The 21369-nt window shown below is 41.2% G+C and overlaps 2 protein-coding genes across 4 annotated transcripts; one reads left to right on the top strand and one right to left on the bottom strand.

Annotated features, from left to right (window-relative positions):
* The first annotated feature begins 1324 nt into the window (after positions 1–1324).
* Positions 1325–9524, top strand: napbb (N-ethylmaleimide-sensitive factor attachment protein, beta b). 2 transcript variants are annotated; one of them, XM_079355133.1, is made up of 11 exons: positions 1326–1552; positions 2995–3074; positions 3206–3322; positions 3887–3933; positions 6354–6431; positions 6533–6588; positions 7206–7290; positions 7372–7476; positions 7558–7626; positions 7747–7797; positions 8268–9524. In XM_079355133.1, the coding sequence occupies exons 1-11, from the start codon at positions 1452–1454 to the stop codon at positions 8367–8369; spliced, it is 891 nt and encodes a 296-aa protein (XP_079211259.1). In that variant the 5' UTR covers positions 1326–1451; the 3' UTR covers positions 8370–9524. The 2 variants fall into 2 exon arrangements, with proteins under 2 accessions (XP_079211260.1, XP_079211259.1); XM_079355134.1 differs by lacking the exon at positions 3887–3933 and having other exon boundaries at positions 1325–1552.
* Positions 9525–10314: 790 nt separating this feature from the next.
* gzf1 (GDNF-inducible zinc finger protein 1) lies at positions 10315–15920 on the bottom strand. 2 transcript variants are annotated; one of them, XM_079366169.1, is made up of 8 exons: positions 15711–15920; positions 13739–14754; positions 12980–13163; positions 12679–12848; positions 12483–12577; positions 12116–12283; positions 11838–11995; positions 10315–11680 (listed from the first exon to the last, which is right to left on the bottom strand). In XM_079366169.1, the coding sequence occupies exons 2-8, from the start codon at positions 14740–14742 to the stop codon at positions 10931–10933; spliced, it is 2529 nt and encodes an 842-aa protein (XP_079222295.1). In that variant the 5' UTR covers positions 14743–14754; positions 15711–15920; the 3' UTR covers positions 10315–10930. The 2 variants fall into 2 exon arrangements, with proteins under 2 accessions (XP_079222295.1, XP_079222294.1); XM_079366168.1 differs by having other exon boundaries at positions 13739–14757; positions 15711–15919.
* Positions 15921–21369: the final 5449 nt, after the last annotated feature.

Below are 21369 nucleotides of genomic sequence, written 5' to 3' on the forward strand. Positions count from 1 at the left end.
CCGTTTTTATTCTATTAGAATCTCCAACACTGCAGTAACTTTAGACAAAAGCTGACTTTAGCTCTGTTAGTATAATGCAGCATGTTTTCTGATAATGCAGTTGTGAACTATTACACACATTTGATTTTATTCTGCACAGTAAGAATTATGAACATTTGGGAAATAAAGGCATTCAATAAGTTACTATAGTCAGTTTTTAATGACAAGTGTAGTTTCTCTTAATGTACGAATAACCCCACCTTCCATGAAGCACGTTAATATTGCATATTAAAAGTAATTAATTCAACACAGGTACACACTGCTCCTACCGTGTAAGGTTTCAGGTATCTACAATTTAGCCATTACTTATCGATAAGCATGAAAACACATGTACGCGTGTTAGTACCACTCATAATATGGGTCCTCTGTCTTATCTGGTTGCCTTGGTTTATCAGATCTCAGGAGGTACCTTGAAACAGACAGTGCTTAGAGTGGAAATCTTCAAACCTTTGGCAGTTAGGTGTCAGGGTTCACTCAAATAAAACTAACAATTTTGAATAAATAACATTAAAATATAAAATGTGTAGTAAATAAAGTTGATGGCCTTGCTGTGCATGCTGGCATACAGATATATTTTATTGTTTTATTTACACCTGCACATTGATTGCAAAAAAGTAGCTTTTCTTTAACCACACTTCTCCGCAATTTTTAATATGTTTTATCTACCGAAATTATATTTGGAATAAAATGTATTTTAAGTACAATAAAGTCTAGGTAAAAAACATGTAATTATGTACAGTTAATAATATGACCACCATTAATGTTCTTAGTGTTAAAGTGACACCTGTGTTTTAGTGCTAATTGCATTACTTGAAAATGCACTTCTGCGCATCGCTAAATAAATACCACACTAAAATAGTTAAATATTTATACTGGAAGGACTGTCCTCACGTTGAATACATTGATAAAGACGCTGAGTTATAATCGTAGACTGTAAATATTGGTCATTAGTCAGTAAAATAAAATGTGTAGGCGCCCTCTGCTGTACGATAAAGCAAAGTTCACCGACTATGTTTTTAATAAGGATTATATAAATAATGTTCTTCCGGTCAATCTTTTTGAAAATGTGAAAAATTACCCAAAATACGACGAAGTGTAAATTATAATGACAGCTGTTAAAATAAAGATAAATGTTATTCTCACAAATTTGCCTTCACATCTTACGTCACTAGGCATATAAAAAAAGATATATGTTTCGCTGGGAATTGTAGTTTCTTTTTCCTTTGAAGACGAAAGTGTTTGTCGCGTCAAGGACGCATTTTCCCGACATGCAACGGTGCTAGGCTAAGCCACCAGCAGGTGCACGCCCACGTCAAATAAACCCATCGACTGTAATCCTCACTGTACACAGCGGGATCCTCTGCGGGTATTTTCTGTTTCCCGACAAGTTTGTCCATCAGAAAGAGATAGAAATGGACAACTCCGGCAAAGAGAAGGAAGCGATTCAGCTAATGGCCGATGCTGACAAAAAAGTCAAGTCCTCTGGCTCCTTTTTGGGAGGGATGTTTGGAGGGTAAGACAGCACTGCACCAAAGAACAAACAGCTAGCAAGCGTGAAGTGTCAGCAGCAAAGTTGGCACCTAGCCTATTTCTCCTAAGACCAACGTTCATAACTTATATGTTTACAAGTTTAACATTTATAGCTGAGTAATACGACAGCCGGAGGCAAGATGTTGGTGTCGGTGGTAGTTATTTAAATAAGGTTTGACTTTCTTAAACGAATCAGTAAATCACAGTATCACAGCGCAGACTACGCAGTAGACAGTTAACTAGGCTTTCAATTGACTAACCAAGTCCCTGTATTGTCAAAAGCAACACTTGTCAACATAATATTTTTACTGTGTAAACCTCTTGTGTCATCATAGTGTTTAATGTATTGCATTTACTTCCACACATGAAAAGATGGCTGTCCAAACAAACGCCCCCTCCTCCCTCAGCATTAAAAACACCAACATAATCTTTCTTGTCACCTGGCCTTATAATTATCATAGCAGTTACTGACATCTGTGACGTGATTACTAATCAATCATGAACTAAAAGATTCTCAGAGGACTAAAGATCTGACAAACCTCCAGGGCAGATGTCTTGATGAGATCCATATTGAAGGTTTCAGTGGTCCCTTATTGTGTTCTAGTACACACAAAGTAGTGTGCTTTGATTCCATGTTATGAAACGCAAACACAGTTTAAGTCATAGCCATAACAATGACACGAGACAGACGCGCATTATATTCTACGTAGAACAGAAGGCAGGCAAGGCTCCCCCTTTATTCTTTTTCTGTCTCATTTACGTATCCCTTCAGTCCTGATGTCTGCATTATTCTATGAACAACATATTGTCCCAAACAGTTATTATAAAAGCAACAACACTGATTTCAATGATACAAGTGACCTTGGGGAGTAAATTAACACGTCTTTTTAAATGTAATAAATGCAAGAGATCAAATACAAAAAGGTGTCATCATCCATTAAAGAAAAAAAGGTTGGACCCTAAATACAACTGGCCTGCTGTGACTCGGTCTCTTTTTCAAAGTTCTTTCCCCTTGTGACCCCCCAGATGTTACGACTCGACAGTTCTCGAGCGTGATAACCTCTGCCGGGCTTTATACTGCTAATTCTTTGGCCGGCCAAGCTGTGAAGTAATCCTCTGCCATGATTGAACGGTCAGAATATTATTACAACGACAGGGCGCTCCAAGGGCTCCACTTCTCGTCTCCGAGGAAGGGAGATCTATAGGGCCTGTGATGAGGGATTTACATGAGCCAGTCTGGGCTCTGCATCTTATCTACAAATGCAATCACTTGGCAGGTTATACAGTTTATCACTCCATGCCATGTAGACATCACTTATAAGTTATACAAAGGCTTGACACTGTTTAACCTTTGTATGCCGTGGAGCCTGTATGATTTATAAACATGTATTTGTCTGCTTTCTTTTTGTTCCTGTCTTTGTTTAGAGGACCTCACAAAGTGGAGGAAGCATGTGAGATGTACTGCAGAGCCGCCAACATGTTCAAGATGGCCAAGAACTGGAGCGGTGCGCTCAGCTTCTTTTATTTGTTTTCCGTAGCTCTAAAGAGTCGTTGGGATGTTATGCTTGTTTCCGACAGTATGGTTTTGTTATTGCTTCTAAAGTCCGTGTCGTGTTCTTCCTCCTTCCGTCTACAGCCGCTGGAGGAGCTTTTTGCAAGGCGGCACGTATCCACATGCAGCTGCAGAACAAACACGACTCCGCCACCAGTTTCATCGATGCAGGAAATGCTTACAAGAAGTCCGACCCTAATGGTGAGACCGCTTTCACTGTCGTGCCTTGATTATATTTATTTTGTATCCCAATAATTGGACTGTTTAAGGATTCAAACATCAAGTCTTGCATTGATTTTTTTTAAGTGGACACATTCCTGACTGAAGGATATACATGATGCGTTCTTTTGAATACAGTACAGTCGATCAGGGATTTCCACATCTTGCAGACTCTACAAGGCTCATGTTTGTGTGACAGCAATGAAGCCAAGTCTCCTGTATAAATAACAGTAAATGGATTATTCCTCTGTATTAAAATACATGTCTCGCCACACCTTTTGAATCAGTTTTCCACAGTGTTTCACAGCCTTACTTTGCTGTCAAAACGACTGAATGTAAACAGTAGAAGGATTATAATGTGACCGAGTTATTGCCCTTGAACTGCGTCACATCAACTCATCGACGTATCAGTAAGATGTTTGTTCTCTACAAGGAGCGTGAGCTGTAAGTGTGTGTCAATAACACTGCTGTGATGTGTCAGGGTCTGTCACTAACACACTAACTGTCTAACTGTCCCCCTTCCTCTTTTCTTTATGCTGTCAAAAGAGGCTATCAAGTGTTTTAATGCTGCCGTCGATATATACACAGACATGGTAAGATGCACGTAGGAGTCCTTGTATGTTCTGAACCATAATAGTAGAAGAAGTTACACACATTATTTATTTGATGTTTTTTTTTTATTGTACTTTAAAAAAAAAAAATCCATCCATCCATCCTGTTTATTTCTTTTCTTTGGCTCACATACTCATCATATTTGTGTGAAAACGTTCATACAACATTATGAAGGGGTTTTACGTAAAACACACGTGAGGCTGTTCCGCCCACTCTTCCATCGACAATGTCCTTTTGTTGACAGGAGGAGGTGGCGAAGAAAGGCTTTTCATCTGTCGAGATATGCCTCCTCTAAAGGAGAGAATCAAAACATGTGTCCTGTTAGCATACAGTGCTAACGCAGCGTGTAGTGGTGTATTAAAGGGATTCTATACTGGGAGTGTTATTATTATTATTTGATAAGGGATGCTACCTCAGACATCTTTACTGTACTGAAACTTTCTCCCTGTACTTCTGAGGATGCATTTTGAGTAAAGTTAGTTTGTTCTGGTAGCATGATGTGGTCGGGGAGAAGGATAGCGTCTGATTTTGTTTTGTGCTACGATAGCATTTTTCGTCAAGGCAGCACATCTCGACACAACACCAGCAAAGACGTTGTGAGAATACACAGTAAAATATTAATAGGCAAAGGATGTAAGATAAATGATCACTCAGTTAGAAAATAGGAGCGGTTAAAGGAAAAGACACGGTATTACGAGATAAAATGTGAAAGAGCGTGAGAAGAAGTAAAAGACGATTAAAATGGTAAAAACAGTAAGAAAAGACAAAAGGAGATCACTTATAAGCAAGTCTGTTTTAAGGAGGGATTTAAAAGAATTAGAAGAGCTCTTTCATACAGCTCAGAGGCAGCCCCGACCCTGCTTTAAAAGTAATGTCAAATCTGAAAATCAAATCTCAAACTGACAGGAAGCCATGTAATAAAACTACAATTGTTAAGTCGTCAAGACAGTGATTTATTATTGATGTCGGAGAAGAAAAAGTTACACGAGTCGAAGATGAAGGCGTGGATGATCTTTTTCAAGGTCCGGTTGAATGAGCATTGATTTCATTTTGGAGGTGGTGCAAAGATGAAAGAAGCATGATCGTACAGTTTTGTTTTGGGATTCAAAGGCGAGATGTGTTATTCCTAGACCTCTGGCAGTGGGTTGGACATTGGCGGATCAGGAACTGGGGCTGTTTTTTGAAACATGAGTCTGCTTTGGCAGGCTGAATAGAATGATTTAGGATTGTTTATTTGGAGAACGTTTTTGTGCCCTCCACCAGTTGATAATCACTTGGACGGTTTCTGACAGCAGCTAGGTTTCGAGGGTCCTCAGGTGTCAGAGGGAAGGTATGTGTGTGTGTTGTCTGCGTAGCAGTGAAAGGAGACTTTGTTCAGTTGTCCGGCCAAGAGGCAGCATATAAATGGAGAATAAAGGGGGAGCTAAAACCGAACCTTGCGGTGCAACACAGGTCATGTTAGAGGTAGAGGAGGAGTAGGTGTCGATGGTGACTGCAAAGGTGTGTTCTATAAGATAAGAGTAAACCCAGCTAAGTGCAGAATCCTTACAGTATCAAATCCTGCACTAAGAAATAAAATAACCAAAATTGTCCCTTCTAGCTGCTCGAAAACCAGATTGAAATTTCTCAAAGAGGTCATTTTCAGTCATAAAAGATAAACGTTACATTGAAACCTCCTTTTCTAAAACTTTTTTGATATAAATGGAAGTTTTGAGATTGGCAACAAAATTGTTAAAATCGATGGCGTTGGGGTCAAGGTTGGGTTACTTTAAAAGGGGTTGGACCAGAGGGGTTTAAAAACAGAGGGGAGAACACCTTCCACCAAGGAACTGTTAATAAACTTTTGTGGGATAATGTCGAGGCTGCACGTGGCTGATTTCATGTGGGATCAAATTTCCGATAAAAAGGGAAAGAACACCGGCTCAAAACGACTTGAATAGCTGTGAAGTTTCTTGCTGGTGTCTAAAATACGGTCTGAGGGGAGGATTTGTTGCCTAGTGTCGTTGACTTTATTAGAAAAAATAAATTAAAAACGTCATTTAACATTGCAAGGCTACATCTACACTTCCTTTAATGGACAGGAAACATGATTTGTGTAACGGACTCTCCCTGCCTTTTTCCTCTCCTAGAATAGTTTTTTGTTTTGTTTGTCTTTTCAACATATTCTTAGAAAGTTCTTAGTGTTTACCTGCCACTGGTGCCTCGATCTAATCGGCTATTGTTCCGTTTACGAAGGATTACTTTCAGAAGCTCAAACCTCGTTGACGTGCTGCCACAGGCCACTGCTTAACCTCACCTCTCTGCACTGTGTAGTAACACAAAGCTTTCATACACTTGCTAGTCATCTGTGGAATGATCCGGTTAGTAACGATTTCTCCTCCTCCTCCTCCTCCTCTTCCAGGGAAGATTCACCATCGCCGCCAAACACCACATCAGTATGGCAGAAATCTACGAGTCTGAATTAGTGGATATTGAAAAGGTTAACAAGAGCTAACATTATATTAGAGTCACTAAATAGTATTTATTCTAAGACAGTATCAGCTCTGTCTTTACACCATTTGTTGTTTTCCTCTCTTAAAGGCGATCGCACATTATGAACAAGCTGCAGACTACTACAAAGGAGAAGAATCCAACAGGTACTGCTCCCGTTCTTTGACTTGGCTAAAATAATGTATTCAATAACTCCTTTTGCAGGTCATAGGATCAAACTAAATGATGTAAGTAACATGACTACAGTAATAAACTAGGCAATAAATGTGCATATTATGAATGTATAACTTGTCAGAGGGAAGAAAAATTCTCCTCCAGCGGCCTCTCCACTCAAAAATGAACTGAAAATGCCTTGTTCTTTAATTAACCACCATTGTTGTGTTAGCATGCTAATATTAGCACACTTTGCTTAACTCGTAGCGTCATATTGCATGTAAATCGACACGGACTGACTGTGACGTAAACACACTTACTTGACTTTCAGCTAAGCATAGAGTAGACTGTTCTTCTTCTTCTCTGGAGTCCTGGACTTAAACTGCTTTATTATGTGAGGCTGGCCCGTCCATGTAAACATGATGTAAACATGGCGCTTCAACGACAGTACAGCAGGAGGGACTCTTGCTTCTCACTCACTGTGGACAGTCTTGACTCAGACAGACAGTTACACAGGATATACTTGATTACTGTTTTTGTTTTATGTAAAATGTTGGACATTCTGACCTTTAAAAAGTGCATCTACCTTCTGTTGTCATATTTTTCATAGTTCTGCCAACAAGTGTCTGCTGAAGGTGGGGGCTTACTGTGCTCAGTTGGAACAGTACCAGAAGGCCATTGAGATCTATGAACAGGTGAGTTTTGCATCTTGCTTCTTCGTCAGTTTGACCTCAGGCTGCTGAAATGACGGTGATTTATGATTTGGGTGTTTCTAGGTCGGCGCGAACACAATGGACAACCCTTTGCTGAAATACAGCGCCAAAGAATATTTCTTCAAAGCCTCCCTCTGTCATTTCATCGTCGACGAGCTCAACGCTAAGGCGAGTTCATACCTCTGTGTGCTTCCGTCTCAGATCTGGAGAGTGTTGGGGGTAGAATATTAACACGCTGTGTCTCCACAGATTGCTGTTGAAAAATACGAGGAGATGTTCCCGGCTTTCTCAGACTCTCGAGAATGCAAACTGTTGAAGGTAACTCATCACTCGGAGCTGTAAAGAATCAGATGGCTTACTTTCCTCGCTCTTCATCTGTTTGGTTTCTATGAGTAACCCCATATCTTTCTTCTTTTTTTTCTTTTTTTGACTGATCAGAAACTTCTTGAGGCTCATGAGGAACAGAACAGCGAGGCTTTCACAGAGGCTGTAAGTTTTATATTCTGTTACAAAGTTTTAAAACAATGCTTTTGGTATGCAGAGGGGTTTCTCTGCGTCGGCTCTTGCAATTATGGATGGATCTGCTGTGTGCTCATGAAAGAGAAATGCTCTTTCCCAGGTCTCCTTTCACTCTCGAAGAATTTTTGGTTACTGGACACTTGAGCCGACTGACATTGAAAATTAACGATTAACACCCAAGAAATGTCAATGTATAGTTAGAAAGGGAGGAGTCTACTCGAACAATGTGTCACACACTTCTACTTTTTCTTTTCAGATAGTTGCATCATAGATTTAATGAGTGTATATATTAATATATTTTCTGCAATGCCAGCCGTATAAATTCAACGAGAAATAACGAGTTATCTATAAAAAAAATTCAACTAAGTAAGCACAACCTTTAAACTGTTATCCTCACTTTTTCTAAAAAGCCTATCTCTGTGTCCCTCTGCTGCCTGCAGGTAAAAGAATTTGACTCGATCTCACGCCTGGACCAGTGGCACACAACCCTCCTGCTGCGCATCAAAAAGACCATCGCGGGTGATGAAGGGGATCTGAAATGAAAGAAACCTGGGGGGGGTTGGGGGGTTAAAATCGCAGCACGGAGGGACAAATCCATCACGCATGCTTTCACACTCACACACAACAACACGCACACTCTTTCACACGCCGCACTGTGTATAGCGTCTGGAGAGCGCCTGCTGGTTGATTTTTTTTTTTTTTTCACTGCTCACTGCTTCACTTTCAAGAGTACAATCTTTGCTTTCCTTACATGCAAATCTGAGTCGAGTCAGAATGTAAATCCTCTCGCCCTCACCTCGTCTCGAGGATTGCTGCATACCTTCTCTGCTGAAATCTGTCCCGTCAGAGTTCAGAGTGGTTTCTTGTATTGACACTGATGTTAGTATTGACGGCAAGCTCTGCATGTTTTGTATGATTATAGTTTCTTAGGCTAAAGCAGCTTGTTTTTTTTTTTGTTTTTTTTTAAACCTAGTTTGTGAATATTTAAACACATTACGATGTTTCCGTTTTTTTGTACATAAGATTATCAGTGTTGGTGGATTTTATTTTTATTTTTCGGATTAGAAGAAAGGGAATCGTACGTATATCAGGATTGTACTTCAAACTTACGTCATCGGAGCTGCAAAAGGGATTCTGTTATCAAGCCATGAGGAGAGACTCTTCAAGAAGAAGGGCGATGATATGCACCAAGTGTAGACTGTTAAACATTTGTACACAATCACAACCACTCCATTTCCATCACTTTTTTGATTTTTAATTTATCCTTGTGAATTATGTACGTTATTATACGTTTGAATGTTTGACTCTGTTAGCTGTGTTTTATAGTTTGCCTGTGAAAATGTATTTTGGAACGTAGAGCACTGATGTGGAAAGCCTTCCTCTTTCTATCCAGGAAATGTAATCTTTGGGGGGGGGGGAGGGTTAATGCGCATCATTAGTAACTCATCTCTTGCCGTGTTGTGAACTAATCATAGAGGTTTTACCGCAGTGCACCTTCCATAATGGGACAGTCGCTAAGCATGTCACTGTGTATAGTTTAGTGTTGTGGTGCATTCACTAGTGTAAGCCAGACCAAAGTTTTTACTAACGGCTCAGTCGCCCTGCGTATCCAGCTTCTTCCAGATGGAATGACGATGGACCTTGAATATGATGTGTATGCTTGTGCAAAGGGACGATAATAAAGATATTATATCCCATCTTTGGTGTCCTGCCCTTGAACGTTTCTCTCAAACGGGACCTTTTATCATTTTATCATCCTTCGGAGACGTAATCAAACATTTCCATGCATGCACGTCCCTCAACTGAAGTCAGTTTTTAGAAAGGACATTTATGTTGGGCATCATGGGCGTTGTCATTTTGTCCGTCAAACAGTGCGCTAATTTAATCTTTAACTTTTCAAATTCCCTGTAATATTTCAGCAAGTACACTATTAATATTTCACAAATCCTTGAAGTGTTGTCCTTCCGTTAAAATGACAAAATGACCGAAATGGTTAATTGATTGAAACACACATTTTGTCTGAATTCATGTTATACTATTCTTACATTGCCCCAACTTTCAATCATGTCAGCTACGAGCCTAACTACAGTATGTGTAGTTAATAAAGTAAAAACGACACTGTAGAGTGTATACCAGTGATGACAATAACTAATCAGATCTATTTTGTTTTTTGTACCAGGCTATAGACATGTTAGTTTCTTTTACCATTTTTTCCTTGATGGGATAAGACAACTGAAGAGAAAGACAGGATATTCCAGGAAAAGAAAGTGTGGGATAACATGTAGGTCTGATTCGAACCCAAGACCACTGTGATGAGGACTACAGTCTCTGCACCCTATGTTCTGTACGGGGGGGGGGGGGCACAGGACATAACCACGAGGCTATTAATTGCCCCATTTCTTTTATTTATGCTACCAGCGAAAACAGTTTGTAGTGTCACATTAACCATCAGCTATTTCAAAAAGCCTTAAAAAAACAATGGGAAACTTAAGTTAACTTAACTTTATTTTTTCTAAACCTTCAGGAAAAAAAACATTTTGTAATTGATGGCAGCTTTTTAATTCAGAAAAAAACACGAACATGTACCTCCAGTGCATAAACAGCTCAAATAACAGCAGTGTATCTATGGAAATGGTTCCAAAGAGAGACAATTTGCAAAACTTTGGAGAACTTAAGGGACTCCATTTAGACCACCATAAACCATGAGCAGAGTAGCTAAAAGTATTTCAAAGGTGCAAAGAAAGCTACTTGAGGAGCAGCTGCCAAGGACGACTGACAACGTACCCAAACATCAGACTGAACACCTTAACGCAACTCCTCTAACATGATTGTGTATATTTATTTATTGAGCGCTAAGATGAGCTCAAACAGACGAGATGTTATAAATGTGCAAAGAGCTAAAACATTGTATTTAAAATAATATGTACCCCATTTTATAACTTAGTTATGCCCTAGTTATATCGATAGAGAATATGCACGAACTCAAGGTGACTTGAAAATCACATTCAAGTCTGTTCTTAAAATACTTGACTGGTGCACATAATATCTGAATTGGATTTGAAATGTTCTATGTCTGGAATAAAACTTTAAATGCATGCATTTTCTACACGGCGTCCTGAGTCGTGACCCCTTCAGGCTGAGCTGTCAGCTCATATTCAGTCCTTTGCTGTCCATCTTCAGGGGAAGCTTCTGTTCCAGTAATAACCACCGTCTGAATATCTGGATGCAGTTGTACCGCCTCTGAGATAGAAGCTTTAGTCTCGGAATCTGGAGCTAAAATGGTTTGTGAGGCTGCAGCTTCGAGGACAGATGATGCGGACACAGTGGCGATCTCTGCGCTGTCGGAAACAGGAACCACGAGCGAGCGTACGGACAGAGAGGTGGAGGACGCTTCAGAGCACAGGGGGATAGAGTGAGCCATGGACACGGGTATGGAGAAAGGGACGGGGATAGCTGATCCATCTAAGGTTATAACACTGGCTCCTGTGCTGTCCGTGGACATGATGGGCTGGATCTGGGTCCCAGGTGGCATCTCAGTGTGGAAGACAGTGATCCCGCCGAGGGCACCGTGGCTGACCAGAGCGATGGCACCACGAGAGCTCCAGTCTGAAGGAAGGGTGACAGGCTCAGACTGCACCACGATGGAGTCGGAGTCGGTTTTAGCAGGAACCGCAGCAATGTTAGCGGCCGAATCAGAAGTAGCAGTGCCATCGTGTTTTCGAGCGACGCCCTTCTTCTCCCCTGAGGCTGATTTGTCCAGCTTTTCCTTGGTGGGAGTTTTGGGTTTCTTTTCCTCCACATTTCCCTCGAGCACCACAAGGTAGTTTTTCCAGGGAGCATCTGCGTCATGAATCTGAGGGATAGAAGAGCCCCGTTTATTTTCACAGCCGTCTGAAGGATCAAACTACCACGTAATGACAAAACATCAGGTGACGGACTATCGAAGTTACGTTGGACCAAATAGAACACACATTAAAACATCAACTCCATGCAGTTGAAAGAACGCTCACCATAGTGTGCCTGCGTAGGGTAGACTTGTCTGTAAAGGTGCGTTTACAGAGACCACACATGTAGGGCTTCTCTCCTGTGTGAATACGTTGATGTCTCTGCAGGGCGTTCAGCTGGGTGAAGTGCTTATCACAGTCTTTACAGCTGTACGGCCGCTCACCTGACAGACAACACAACACAAACAAGTCATATTTTAGAGGACTTTATAAACCGACAATATTAGTCTCATCTTTAAAAAGTGGATTGGTGTGTCCAGTGTTTCGGTGACGTCTAACTTTACCTGTGTGTATTTTTAAATGCTGGTGGAGGGAATTCCTCTGAGCAAAGCCTCGTCCGCACTTTTCACACTTGTAAGGTTTGGACCCTGTGTGGATGTTTGAGTGGTGTCTCAGGTATTCTTTGGATGCAAAGCTCTTCCCGCAGGCCTCACACATGAATGGTTTCTCTCCTGAGGTCAGAATGAAAAGAAAAAGACCAAAGCTTTTTCACCGACTGTCTGGTTATTGTCTGTCTTTATCAGACAAGGTTTTTTTTTTTTTTTTTTTTTTTAAATCGATCCATGTTTCGAGGTATATTGAAAAGCACATTTGTGTTAAAAAAGACAAAAAAAACTGCATAGTTGTGAAATTGCAAAATCCCTTTTTTACCTGTGTGTGATCTCTTATGATAGGCCAACATGTGCTTCTGCGTGAACCGGGAATCACACTCGTCGCATGCAAATGGCTTTTCCCCTGTATGAGTCCTGAACATTAAGCATAGGTTTTAATTTGGTTAAAGTCGCAGTACGACTAAGATGACTGAGAATGAGTCGGCTACCCATCATAAGAGCGCTTCATACTGTACCTGCGGTGCATCTTAAGGGCAGAGTTCTGGGTAAACCTGGCCCCGCAGTCAGTGCACTGAAAAGGCTTTGCTCCCGTGTGTGTCCTCTCGTGCAACAACAGGGCTGTTTTCGAGCTGAGTGCCTTCCCACAGTCAGGGCAGACATGTCGCGAGTTGTTGCGTTCGTGTACCTGAGGAGCAGCGGGAGGGTAAGACCAAACATGTGCTGGGCTTGAAAATGTACTTCCTAGTAGGTGTTTTGTTCATGGACCTCAAACGGCATGTGACATTCAGTTTGAGTTGGTATGTTGTTTATTCTCACCTGTCTTTGATGGCGGACAACATCCTTCTTACGTTTAAAGGTCTTTGAGCAGGATTCACAAGAGAAGAGCCTGTCAGTACTGTGAACGTGCTTCTCATGGATCTTCAGGTTGCTGCGGTTAGCGAAGGTCTGCTGACAGGTCTCACAGCGATAGATGACATCAGCTTGGACTCCATGATAAGTGCTGGACGAGAGAGCAGACAGAGGTTAAAGACAGACCTACTTATGGCTATGGTCATCTGGTATAAACAGCTTTACCAGCTGGAAAGAGTTCGTCCAGTTTACACAGTAGAAGTATGGCAGCTCATTGCTGCTAAAAGGACAGGTTAACATACGAGTCTCATGTAACGCAACCTTTTCACCATAGTTTGTCAGAAACGGTTTCTTGATAGATGAACCATCTCGTTTTCAAGGTGGTCCAACATCAGTTAGTACCACAAATGTCCAAGCCTATTGCTCAACTGATCAACAAATATGTTGTACATTTCAGAAGTTAGGGTATAACATGATTCAGTGGCAGGTTGTATAACATAAATCTGTTATGTTATACAGCAGAGTGGCAGCTCAAAAGGTCAAACCAAAGGCACTCTAGAGGTCAGAACAGCGAGTGCATGCATTATAGGTTCAGTCATTTGCAGAAACTTTTGCTTCATTGAAAGTATTCTTATGAAATCCTGGTTTCTGGGTCATACTCTGAATTGCTACATTTTGTTTGTTTATACTCAAGGGAAATAAATAAATAAAGGCCAGCAGTCCTACCTGATGTGCTTTAAGTAGCTTCTCTCGTAGTGGAAGGTCCGCTGACATTTGTCACACTGGAACTGCGCCTTGGATGTCCTTTTAAATGGCTTCTTAAGCTTTCCTCCCTCTGCTTCCCCCTCCTTCCCATCTTCCTCCCCCATGAATAACGACGTGTCGTCTTCAGGATCACTACCATGCTCGTCCTCCTCACACTCCCAGTCATCATCACCGGCAGTCGGCATCGCCATCCATGGCTCTTCATCTTCTTTCTCTGGATGACTCTCTGGCGGAGCCTCAGAGTTAGTCCAGTCTACATCCTCCTCTGTGCCTTCTTGGCTGAGCTGCTTGTTCTTTGAACGCCCTCTTATAGTAGTTAAACTCCTCTGAATGACTTTACGTCCAGCCAACCTCACTTTAAGCCGCTTTGCTTGTGTCGCGTTGTCCTTTGCTGGGTTCTTTGTCTTTAGTTTTTTTGTAACAACTTCTTTCTCAGAGCTTCGTGCAGGGAGCTTTCTCTTTAGAATTAAGCTTTTAGCCCGGGTCTTCCTTTTGGTTTGATTTTCTGTTGCTGCACCATCAATGACTTCTTTATCAACAACCTTACATTTCTTCTTCGTGGGTTTGTTCGTTGCTTTAGCGTTTATGGCCTCACCACAAACCTCCAACAGGTCCTCGCAATCTAAAAATGTTGCAGCTTCTTGAACATCAGCAATCTTGTCTTTGGCAACCTCAACCCCTCCAGTGTACACAAACTCCAAAAACTTGGAGAAATGGTTGGAATGCATATTTGAGAGAAGTAATTTGTCTGTGGTGTCATCCTGAGGGGAGAGAAGGATCTTCTTGAAGTAGCCGCTGGAAGCTGCAAGCATCACCTTGTGTGCCTGGAACTCCGCAGAGTCTCCCTGGTAGTCCACCTGCACCGTGACGTCACTCAGGTGTCCCTGCAGCATGAGCTGGTGCAGAGAGGAAAGGATGTTTTCATGGTGGGACTTAGAGGTCAGTTGCATTACTTTGACCCCCATGATTCACCGCTGCTGCTGCTAAAAGGAAGGGGATGGAAATGAGATTTAAAGGGAACATATCATGAAAAATACACTTTTACTGTGTTTTTTTCAATGTTATTATTTATTTGGGTAACCTGAGTGTCTATCAACCAGCAACATTTGAAATAAATCCATCCAGTCCTTTGTTTGTGGCCTCACCACACAGAAAAAAGCCCTGTTTCAAAATGTCTCAAATTGTGAGCTCACAAGTTGGATTCTGGTAAAAAAAGAAAAAAAAAAGAAAAACCTCTGCTCCCCTGGTACCTCCTCCCGTGGACTCCACCTGGAGCCTAGAGCAAAACTTTTACACAGGTCTGCCATTTTTATTGTCTCTACAGAGGAGTGATGTTTACCAGGAAAACTGAGGTTGGGGGCTCATTGCATTTAAAGAGACAAACACAAAAAACAGAGCATTCTGAGAGAGCTGGTTTCTACAGGGTCACAAACCTCCTCTGCTGCTTCATTCATGTTATATGTGGACCAAAGCTCAGCACAGAGGTTTCATTTAGGCCACAGGGGGCTGTTTGAAAAAGTGAAAAGATGTATAACATTTCCTCTTTAAAATGCTTGTTTTGTAGGATTTAGGGAACAAGAACATACGTGCTGTCTCAGAGGCATGACAACAGTAACATAAAATCTCTGTTCTCTGGACGATCAGTGTCATCAAAATGCTAAATGTTGCCCATTGTAAAAAAAGGCAGATTATGTTTGGCTAACTGCCTTTAGAGGTCGTCAATAAATCCTAAATCTCTCTGACATGATAATGTCCCCTGCTGAGCCCAGTCACAGCTAACAGTAGCATTACAGACAGGACACATAAATAAGCCAGTCTAACTCCAAACAACAAACAGGCTAGTTGTAAATACATCCACACTGTGAATGAGTGTGTGAGTGAACGTACTGCAGCCGGTCAACTATACGGCACAACATGAAGTCAGATTTCTTACCGTAAGCTCGGTAAAATGGCAGCCCTTCACAAATGCTCTTCACAACGAAAGGTATTTCCTGTAGAAATCGCTCCCGAAAACGGCTTCTCTCACATCCGGTGTCTGGCTGCCTGATTCTGGATCAGTTCTTCGTTTAATGCCGCGTCTCAAGACTTACTGACCGGCTGACTCTGGGTCAGTTTTACATCAGCTTCACAGGAGCACAAACCAAAGATAGCGCAGCTGTTTTCGGGTGAACGTTTTACAGTTATACCCGAAAAGATGGTTAAATTAAAAACGTATTTTTTTTGTCTTTTGATCAGCAGTTCAACAAAAGGCTAATGTGTCGCTCGTAGCCTTTAGGCCTAACATAATGGACTCTTTATATTACCACTATTCAAGGCCAGCAGCGACTGTATGTTATGAAATTAAATATGTTTAGTTAGAAAGCAACCATTAAGTGTTCATTTTTAACGTAATATTATTGTTCTCGAGCTCAGTTGAAAGTGAACGACGTTTTTAAAGTGCAGTCTTGCATCATGTCCACACGGTGGCGCCCTCACACAGGAGGTCGTGACATAATCTATAGAAGGCTGGATTTGAAGCAGTTTGTCCTAAATCTGTAGCACCCCCCCCCCATCCAAAAAATACAAGATAGGATTTAAACTGAATAATTTGCTTTAAGACCTGCAATGTTTTGCTACACAGCAGCAAAAAAGAAAGCATGCTGTCATTCCAAACGTACATGGAAAGCTACTTGAGGATTCACTGGGGTGCTGTTCTGCAGCTGCCAAACCCTTTTTCCTTCCAGAGGAAATCCATATACCTTACATTTGTCTTAATGAATTTTGCAAGCTGGCAATCTGCTCTGTTCCGGTGACTCATGCTGCTCTCTGGGCAGACTACAGCACTGACCTGGAACACTATGTCCGTCTGGCTTTTATTACATTACTTCTCTGCCATACCATATTTTATGGATTACACTTTTCACACAAGTGTGTCTCCATGATTTATCTTTATATAAAAGACTACCAGAACATTTGCAAATGTAATGATCTGAAACTGTATGCTCCAGGGAATCAAACCCGTTGCATAGATTTTTAGTGTGGTTTAAATAATTACAAAAAAAGAAGTCCAGGCTTTAATGGAATACCATCTGCTATGTGCAAATTAAAAAGGCAAGTCATTCAAATTAATTATCTGTATATTGCCATGAGTAACCATTTTAAGATCAGAGGGAGGGGAACATTTTTCACTTTGCCTGCATTAAAAAATATATATACTGTATATATTTGGATTTTTTTTTTGTCTCTGAAAGACTCTGTGGTGGATAGATGCTGGCTCTTCATAGAAACTTTTTTCACTTGAAATATTAGAATCATTTTGCAGTTATAGATAGCGCAGTCATATTTCATTTCTGCAGGATACTGTAATGAGATGTGGGTAAAATGTAACAACAAAATCAAGTTGTGGTTTGTGATGTTGTCACAGGATGCTTTGTCATAATGAAGACATGGCAAGGAAACAAACTTGAGGTTCTACATTTCATCACTGTCTGACATGTGTAATCAGGGGGATGAACATTCACTGCATCACTGAAATAACAAAAGGTCAAACAGTCATCACAGTATAACGCCATTTTTATTATATTTACTTTTTAAATGACTACAGGGAATTTTGTGATATTCAAGGGTGCTCTATTGAGCTGGGAAGAGAGTTAGTGGATGTCATGTAACAACGGTCGAGGGTCCAGATGTTGCCTGTCCATGGCATGCATAATAACTAGATGCATCAACAGGCCATCCAGTAACAAATTAAACTCCCACAGATGCATCATCAGGTTGTCAGTGAAGAAGAAGAGGTGCGAATGCTTGCTGAAAGCTGACGGGCTCAGCAAGTAAAACATTCTACAACCGTTGGTTGTTTGCTCAGCTATACGGGTAGACTCCTCCACACAAACTGAAAATATCTGTGCTGACGTTCCACAGCTCACAAACAACGTGACAAAATGTGAGCTGTGTGAGTGAAAAAACACAACTCGAAGCCAAGGCCGGTTTTAATTTGAGGCTACAGAGTGAACACACTGTACAAAAACATAGCAGGATTCTGGAGTTTGGTGGTGATGGTTGTGTCTGGGCTCATTTTGTGTGCTGGAGTCGTGCAAACACTTTAATTTGGATGCAGCGAGGGTAAGCAAGTCAGTCAGTGTCCTTGCAGGACCTCTGTGCAGCTTCTTAACAGGACTGACTTGTAATCCTAGCAGAGGAACTGATGGTAAACACCAGAACATTACATGGAAGTGCAGACAGAGGTGGTCCAACAATAACCGCAGCATTCTCTTTGTGCTTGCCCACATTACCACACAGCTGATGCCAGACCAATCACATACAGTCCAATTTAGTTTGCTGTGGTATATTTGTCTTCCCCTCCAGTCACAAAACTTGGTTAACAAAAAACATGTTGCATGAATTATTTTTGTCATGCTCTTAGACTTCTATTACATTTTTTTTATCAATGGGACACAGAGGTTCTTGATTTTATGCAGATTTGGACGGGGGTTTTGGCGAGTTTTGTAAATGGACAACATTTTCCATCCGTATTTATTCAAGGAAGGAATTGGGTTGGTGTATTATTTTCTACGTTTGTGCGGTCCTGTCAAGGCCAAGTTTGCTTAGCCAGGATACACACAGTAGTCCAAACCTGTCTCTAGTCTCTCCTTTAACAGTTTTAACCAAGCTTTATTCCCTTTGTCCCTTTCTCTTCATTTTCTTATGGCTGCATGCCATACCACATTCAATATGTCCAGAATACCACTCGAACCCTTTAAAACCTCAGAGTAGCATCATAAGAAACCAATGCTTTACCAAAATTGCAGAATACTTTTGCGATATTATATTGTAATATTATCTTATTATATTTCTAAGACTCGTGAAAAATTACAGTATATGCAAGTCATGTCCTTGCTCATGACCACACATTGTCTTGAGCTACCCCTGCAACATTGTTGCAGTTAAAGCATTGCTCCACAATTTTGCCTAAATAATTAAAAAAAACCAAAAAAAAAACCAATTGACCAATTGCTTTACAACTTGGAAAAATGTGCCAAGAGGATGAATCATATAAGTATGTTATGCCTCTTCTTTTCAACTAATATAAGGTAATACAAAATCATCTAATAAATGATCTTGTTGCCAGGTAACCATTCTAACATGCAAGCTAATGATGGTGTTGATTGTCATTGTAAGCTCTGATCTTGCTCACTTCTTGTAAGCTTGGTCATTGCTAACATTAGCAACTCTGATACAATAGTAAATACGCAAAGCTCACTACTGTCAACACACAACAAAGTAGTTGTAAATGTGATAATTTAAAAAACACATTCTCGCTTATCCCAATTAGCATGCTAACATTCACACTTAGATTACAGATTAAGGCATTGCAAAGTAGTTCGCAGTAGTTAGCATGGCCCAATGCTCTTTGTAAACTTCTGTCACTGCAATGTATCCTGCAACAATCAACTGCACCGACACAAAATACCACAATTGTGAATGGTTTCTGTCCTTTCCCCCATCAAATGAGGCTCCATGTCGACAAACAGGAATGTATTCCTACAAGAGACTGCCTGGTCGAGAAACTCTTTCCTTTCATTGATGAAACGATACACACCATTCAGAGATGAAATTATTTTCAAAACGGTCTCTGACTCACCATCTCTATTCCCAGTTCCCTGTTACACTCACCCTTCCTCCCTTCCTCACCCTCCTCTACACCTTCGGTCGTCCTTGTGCTTATTCTATCTATTGTAACTGTATACAGCACTTATCACTTCAGACGGCAGACAAATCAGCTCAAGGACAACCACCCACTCTTACCATACTCATAAATAGACTATTTGTCCAGGCTTACCAATCACCTTATCCACCAAGCTTGTGTGGGTGCTTGTGGATAATGTGTATCCCGCACTAAAATAGATTCTCACTGCTGCTTTGTGAGGGAGTAGCTGGGCCTCCAGCCTGCATTTTTCACAGCTAAATGACTGCTGCACCTTTGAAAATTAACAGTTGACTCACAAAGTCTTTCCTTATATATTGTGTGATTTTTATCACCAGTTTGACTGCTTAAACAGGTGGTTTCGACTCCACAGAGTTTCCCAGAATGCAACCCTCGACCCAACTGTGTGGGACATGACCGTCAGCACATTCCTGGAGAGAGCCGTATCCCCAGAAGCAACAATTCCTCCTTCCTCTCTTCCCTTCCTTCCTTCCTGCCGCCCTCGTGTCCTCTCCTTCGCATCCGTGGATTGCATCACTCGTCTGCCTCTTGGCCTCCTCTCCTCGGACCCTTTAATCACATACAGCACACACACACACACACACACACACACACACACACACACACACACACACACACACACAGACACACACACACATTGTGGGCAGAAGGCACCTTCCTCAGTCCTCATACTGGTTTTCTGGCTTCAGTTGGAATTTTATGGTTGGTTTGAGCAGAGGATTTTGGAGGTTTTCCAAAGACTCTGCTTCTGTCCCTCCATTTCTTTGTTCCTTTTCTTTCTTTTTCTTCTCCTCCTCTCATTTCTCCCCTGCTTGCTTTACCACCTCGCCCTCAAGGTCAGAAATATTTTGTGGTTTAGGTTTGATCCCTTTGGATATGTCTTTGCTCTGTCCCTCTTTCTGTTTCTCCCTTCCTTTTTGTCTCACTGGGCCTCACTTGCACACTTACTGTAAGCATACTGCATTTCTCTAAGCATTCCCATACAGGAAGCACATGCTGGGATCGGCATGAGCTGGTCTGTCTGCATTGCAACACATATGCAAACTCCCTCCCAGCTGGGGTCAACCGGCTATTTAGACATGTAACATTTAGAAGGGAAAAATATAGTCATCAATCTTAGTGAGGGAGTTGTCATCGTTGAGGACATCTTTAATCTAAGGGTTCAGAAAAATAAAATAAAACGTGACTGATCTTTAACTGACTCCCATCGACTCTCATTGTGCACAGGCTGCAGCCTGGTTAACCCTACTCCTCTGGGTTCACCTATCCTCCGGGTTGCATAACATGGCAGAGGTCCAGCCCTTGTGTAATAACAGAGGCCTTGGCTGACTGAAAGAACGCCGGTTCAACCAGTCATCCTCTCATATCCGCCAGTTAATGGAGGAAAACAAAGTCTTGCCCAATTAAAACCCTGATGTCGAGTCTCTTGAGTGCATGCATCCGTCATAGTCATGCAGATGTCAAGTCACAGTAAGGTTTTGTTATGGCGATTTACTTCAAGATTTATTTCCATTTGTTACTTCAAATATAGAGTTTAGGGAGAGTGGGTCTGACAGAATAGTCACATTTTTATTAACAGTTAGCGCTATCTGCATCATTTGATTGGTCAAGAGCAGGGGTCTCCTACAGGTATCTTGGGAGCTACCGGTAGCTCATGGACGGGTTTCCAGTAGCTCAGCTATAGGTTGACCGACTGTGAAAAGTAAAAAAAATAAATCTGACGACAGTAAAAACACTCTTCTCTCTATTCATATATTAGGCCCATAAAAACAAGTTTAAATAGACATGTTTTCTTGAACATTGATGTGAATGATGTCCTTGATCCTTGATGTAAGAAGTGTAAAATATTTCTTGGATGTGAATTTAAGGTAATTAATAAGCATTGGAT

The sequence above is a fragment of the Symphodus melops genome (genome assembly GCF_947650265.1).
Source record: "Symphodus melops genome assembly, chromosome: 1".
Taxonomy (NCBI): Eukaryota; Metazoa; Chordata; class Actinopteri; order Labriformes; family Labridae; genus Symphodus; species Symphodus melops.

Bases quoted from the DNA above. Each gene is read 5' to 3' on its own strand.
- napbb (XM_079355133.1), top strand. From the start codon at position 1,452: ATGGACAACTCCGGCAAAGAGAAGGAAGCGATTCAGCTAATGGCCGAT. The intron at 3,075-3,205 runs GTGCGCTCAGCT...TTCCGTCTACAG, and splicing joins GATGGCCAAGAACTGGAGCG to CCGCTGGAGGAGCTTTTTGC. The intron at 6,432-6,532 runs GTTAACAAGAGC...CCTCTCTTAAAG, and splicing joins AATTAGTGGATATTGAAAAG to GCGATCGCACATTATGAACA.
- gzf1 (XM_079366169.1), bottom strand. From the start codon at position 14,742: ATGGGGGTCAAAGTAATGCAACTGACCTCTAAGTCCCACCATGAAAAC. The intron at 12,578-12,678 runs GTACAGTATGAA...CTTAATGTTCAG, and splicing joins GCCCTTAAGATGCACCGCAG to GACTCATACAGGGGAAAAGC. The intron at 12,284-12,482 runs GTAAAAAAGGGA...TTCTGACCTCAG, and splicing joins TCATAAGAGATCACACACAG to GAGAGAAACCATTCATGTGT.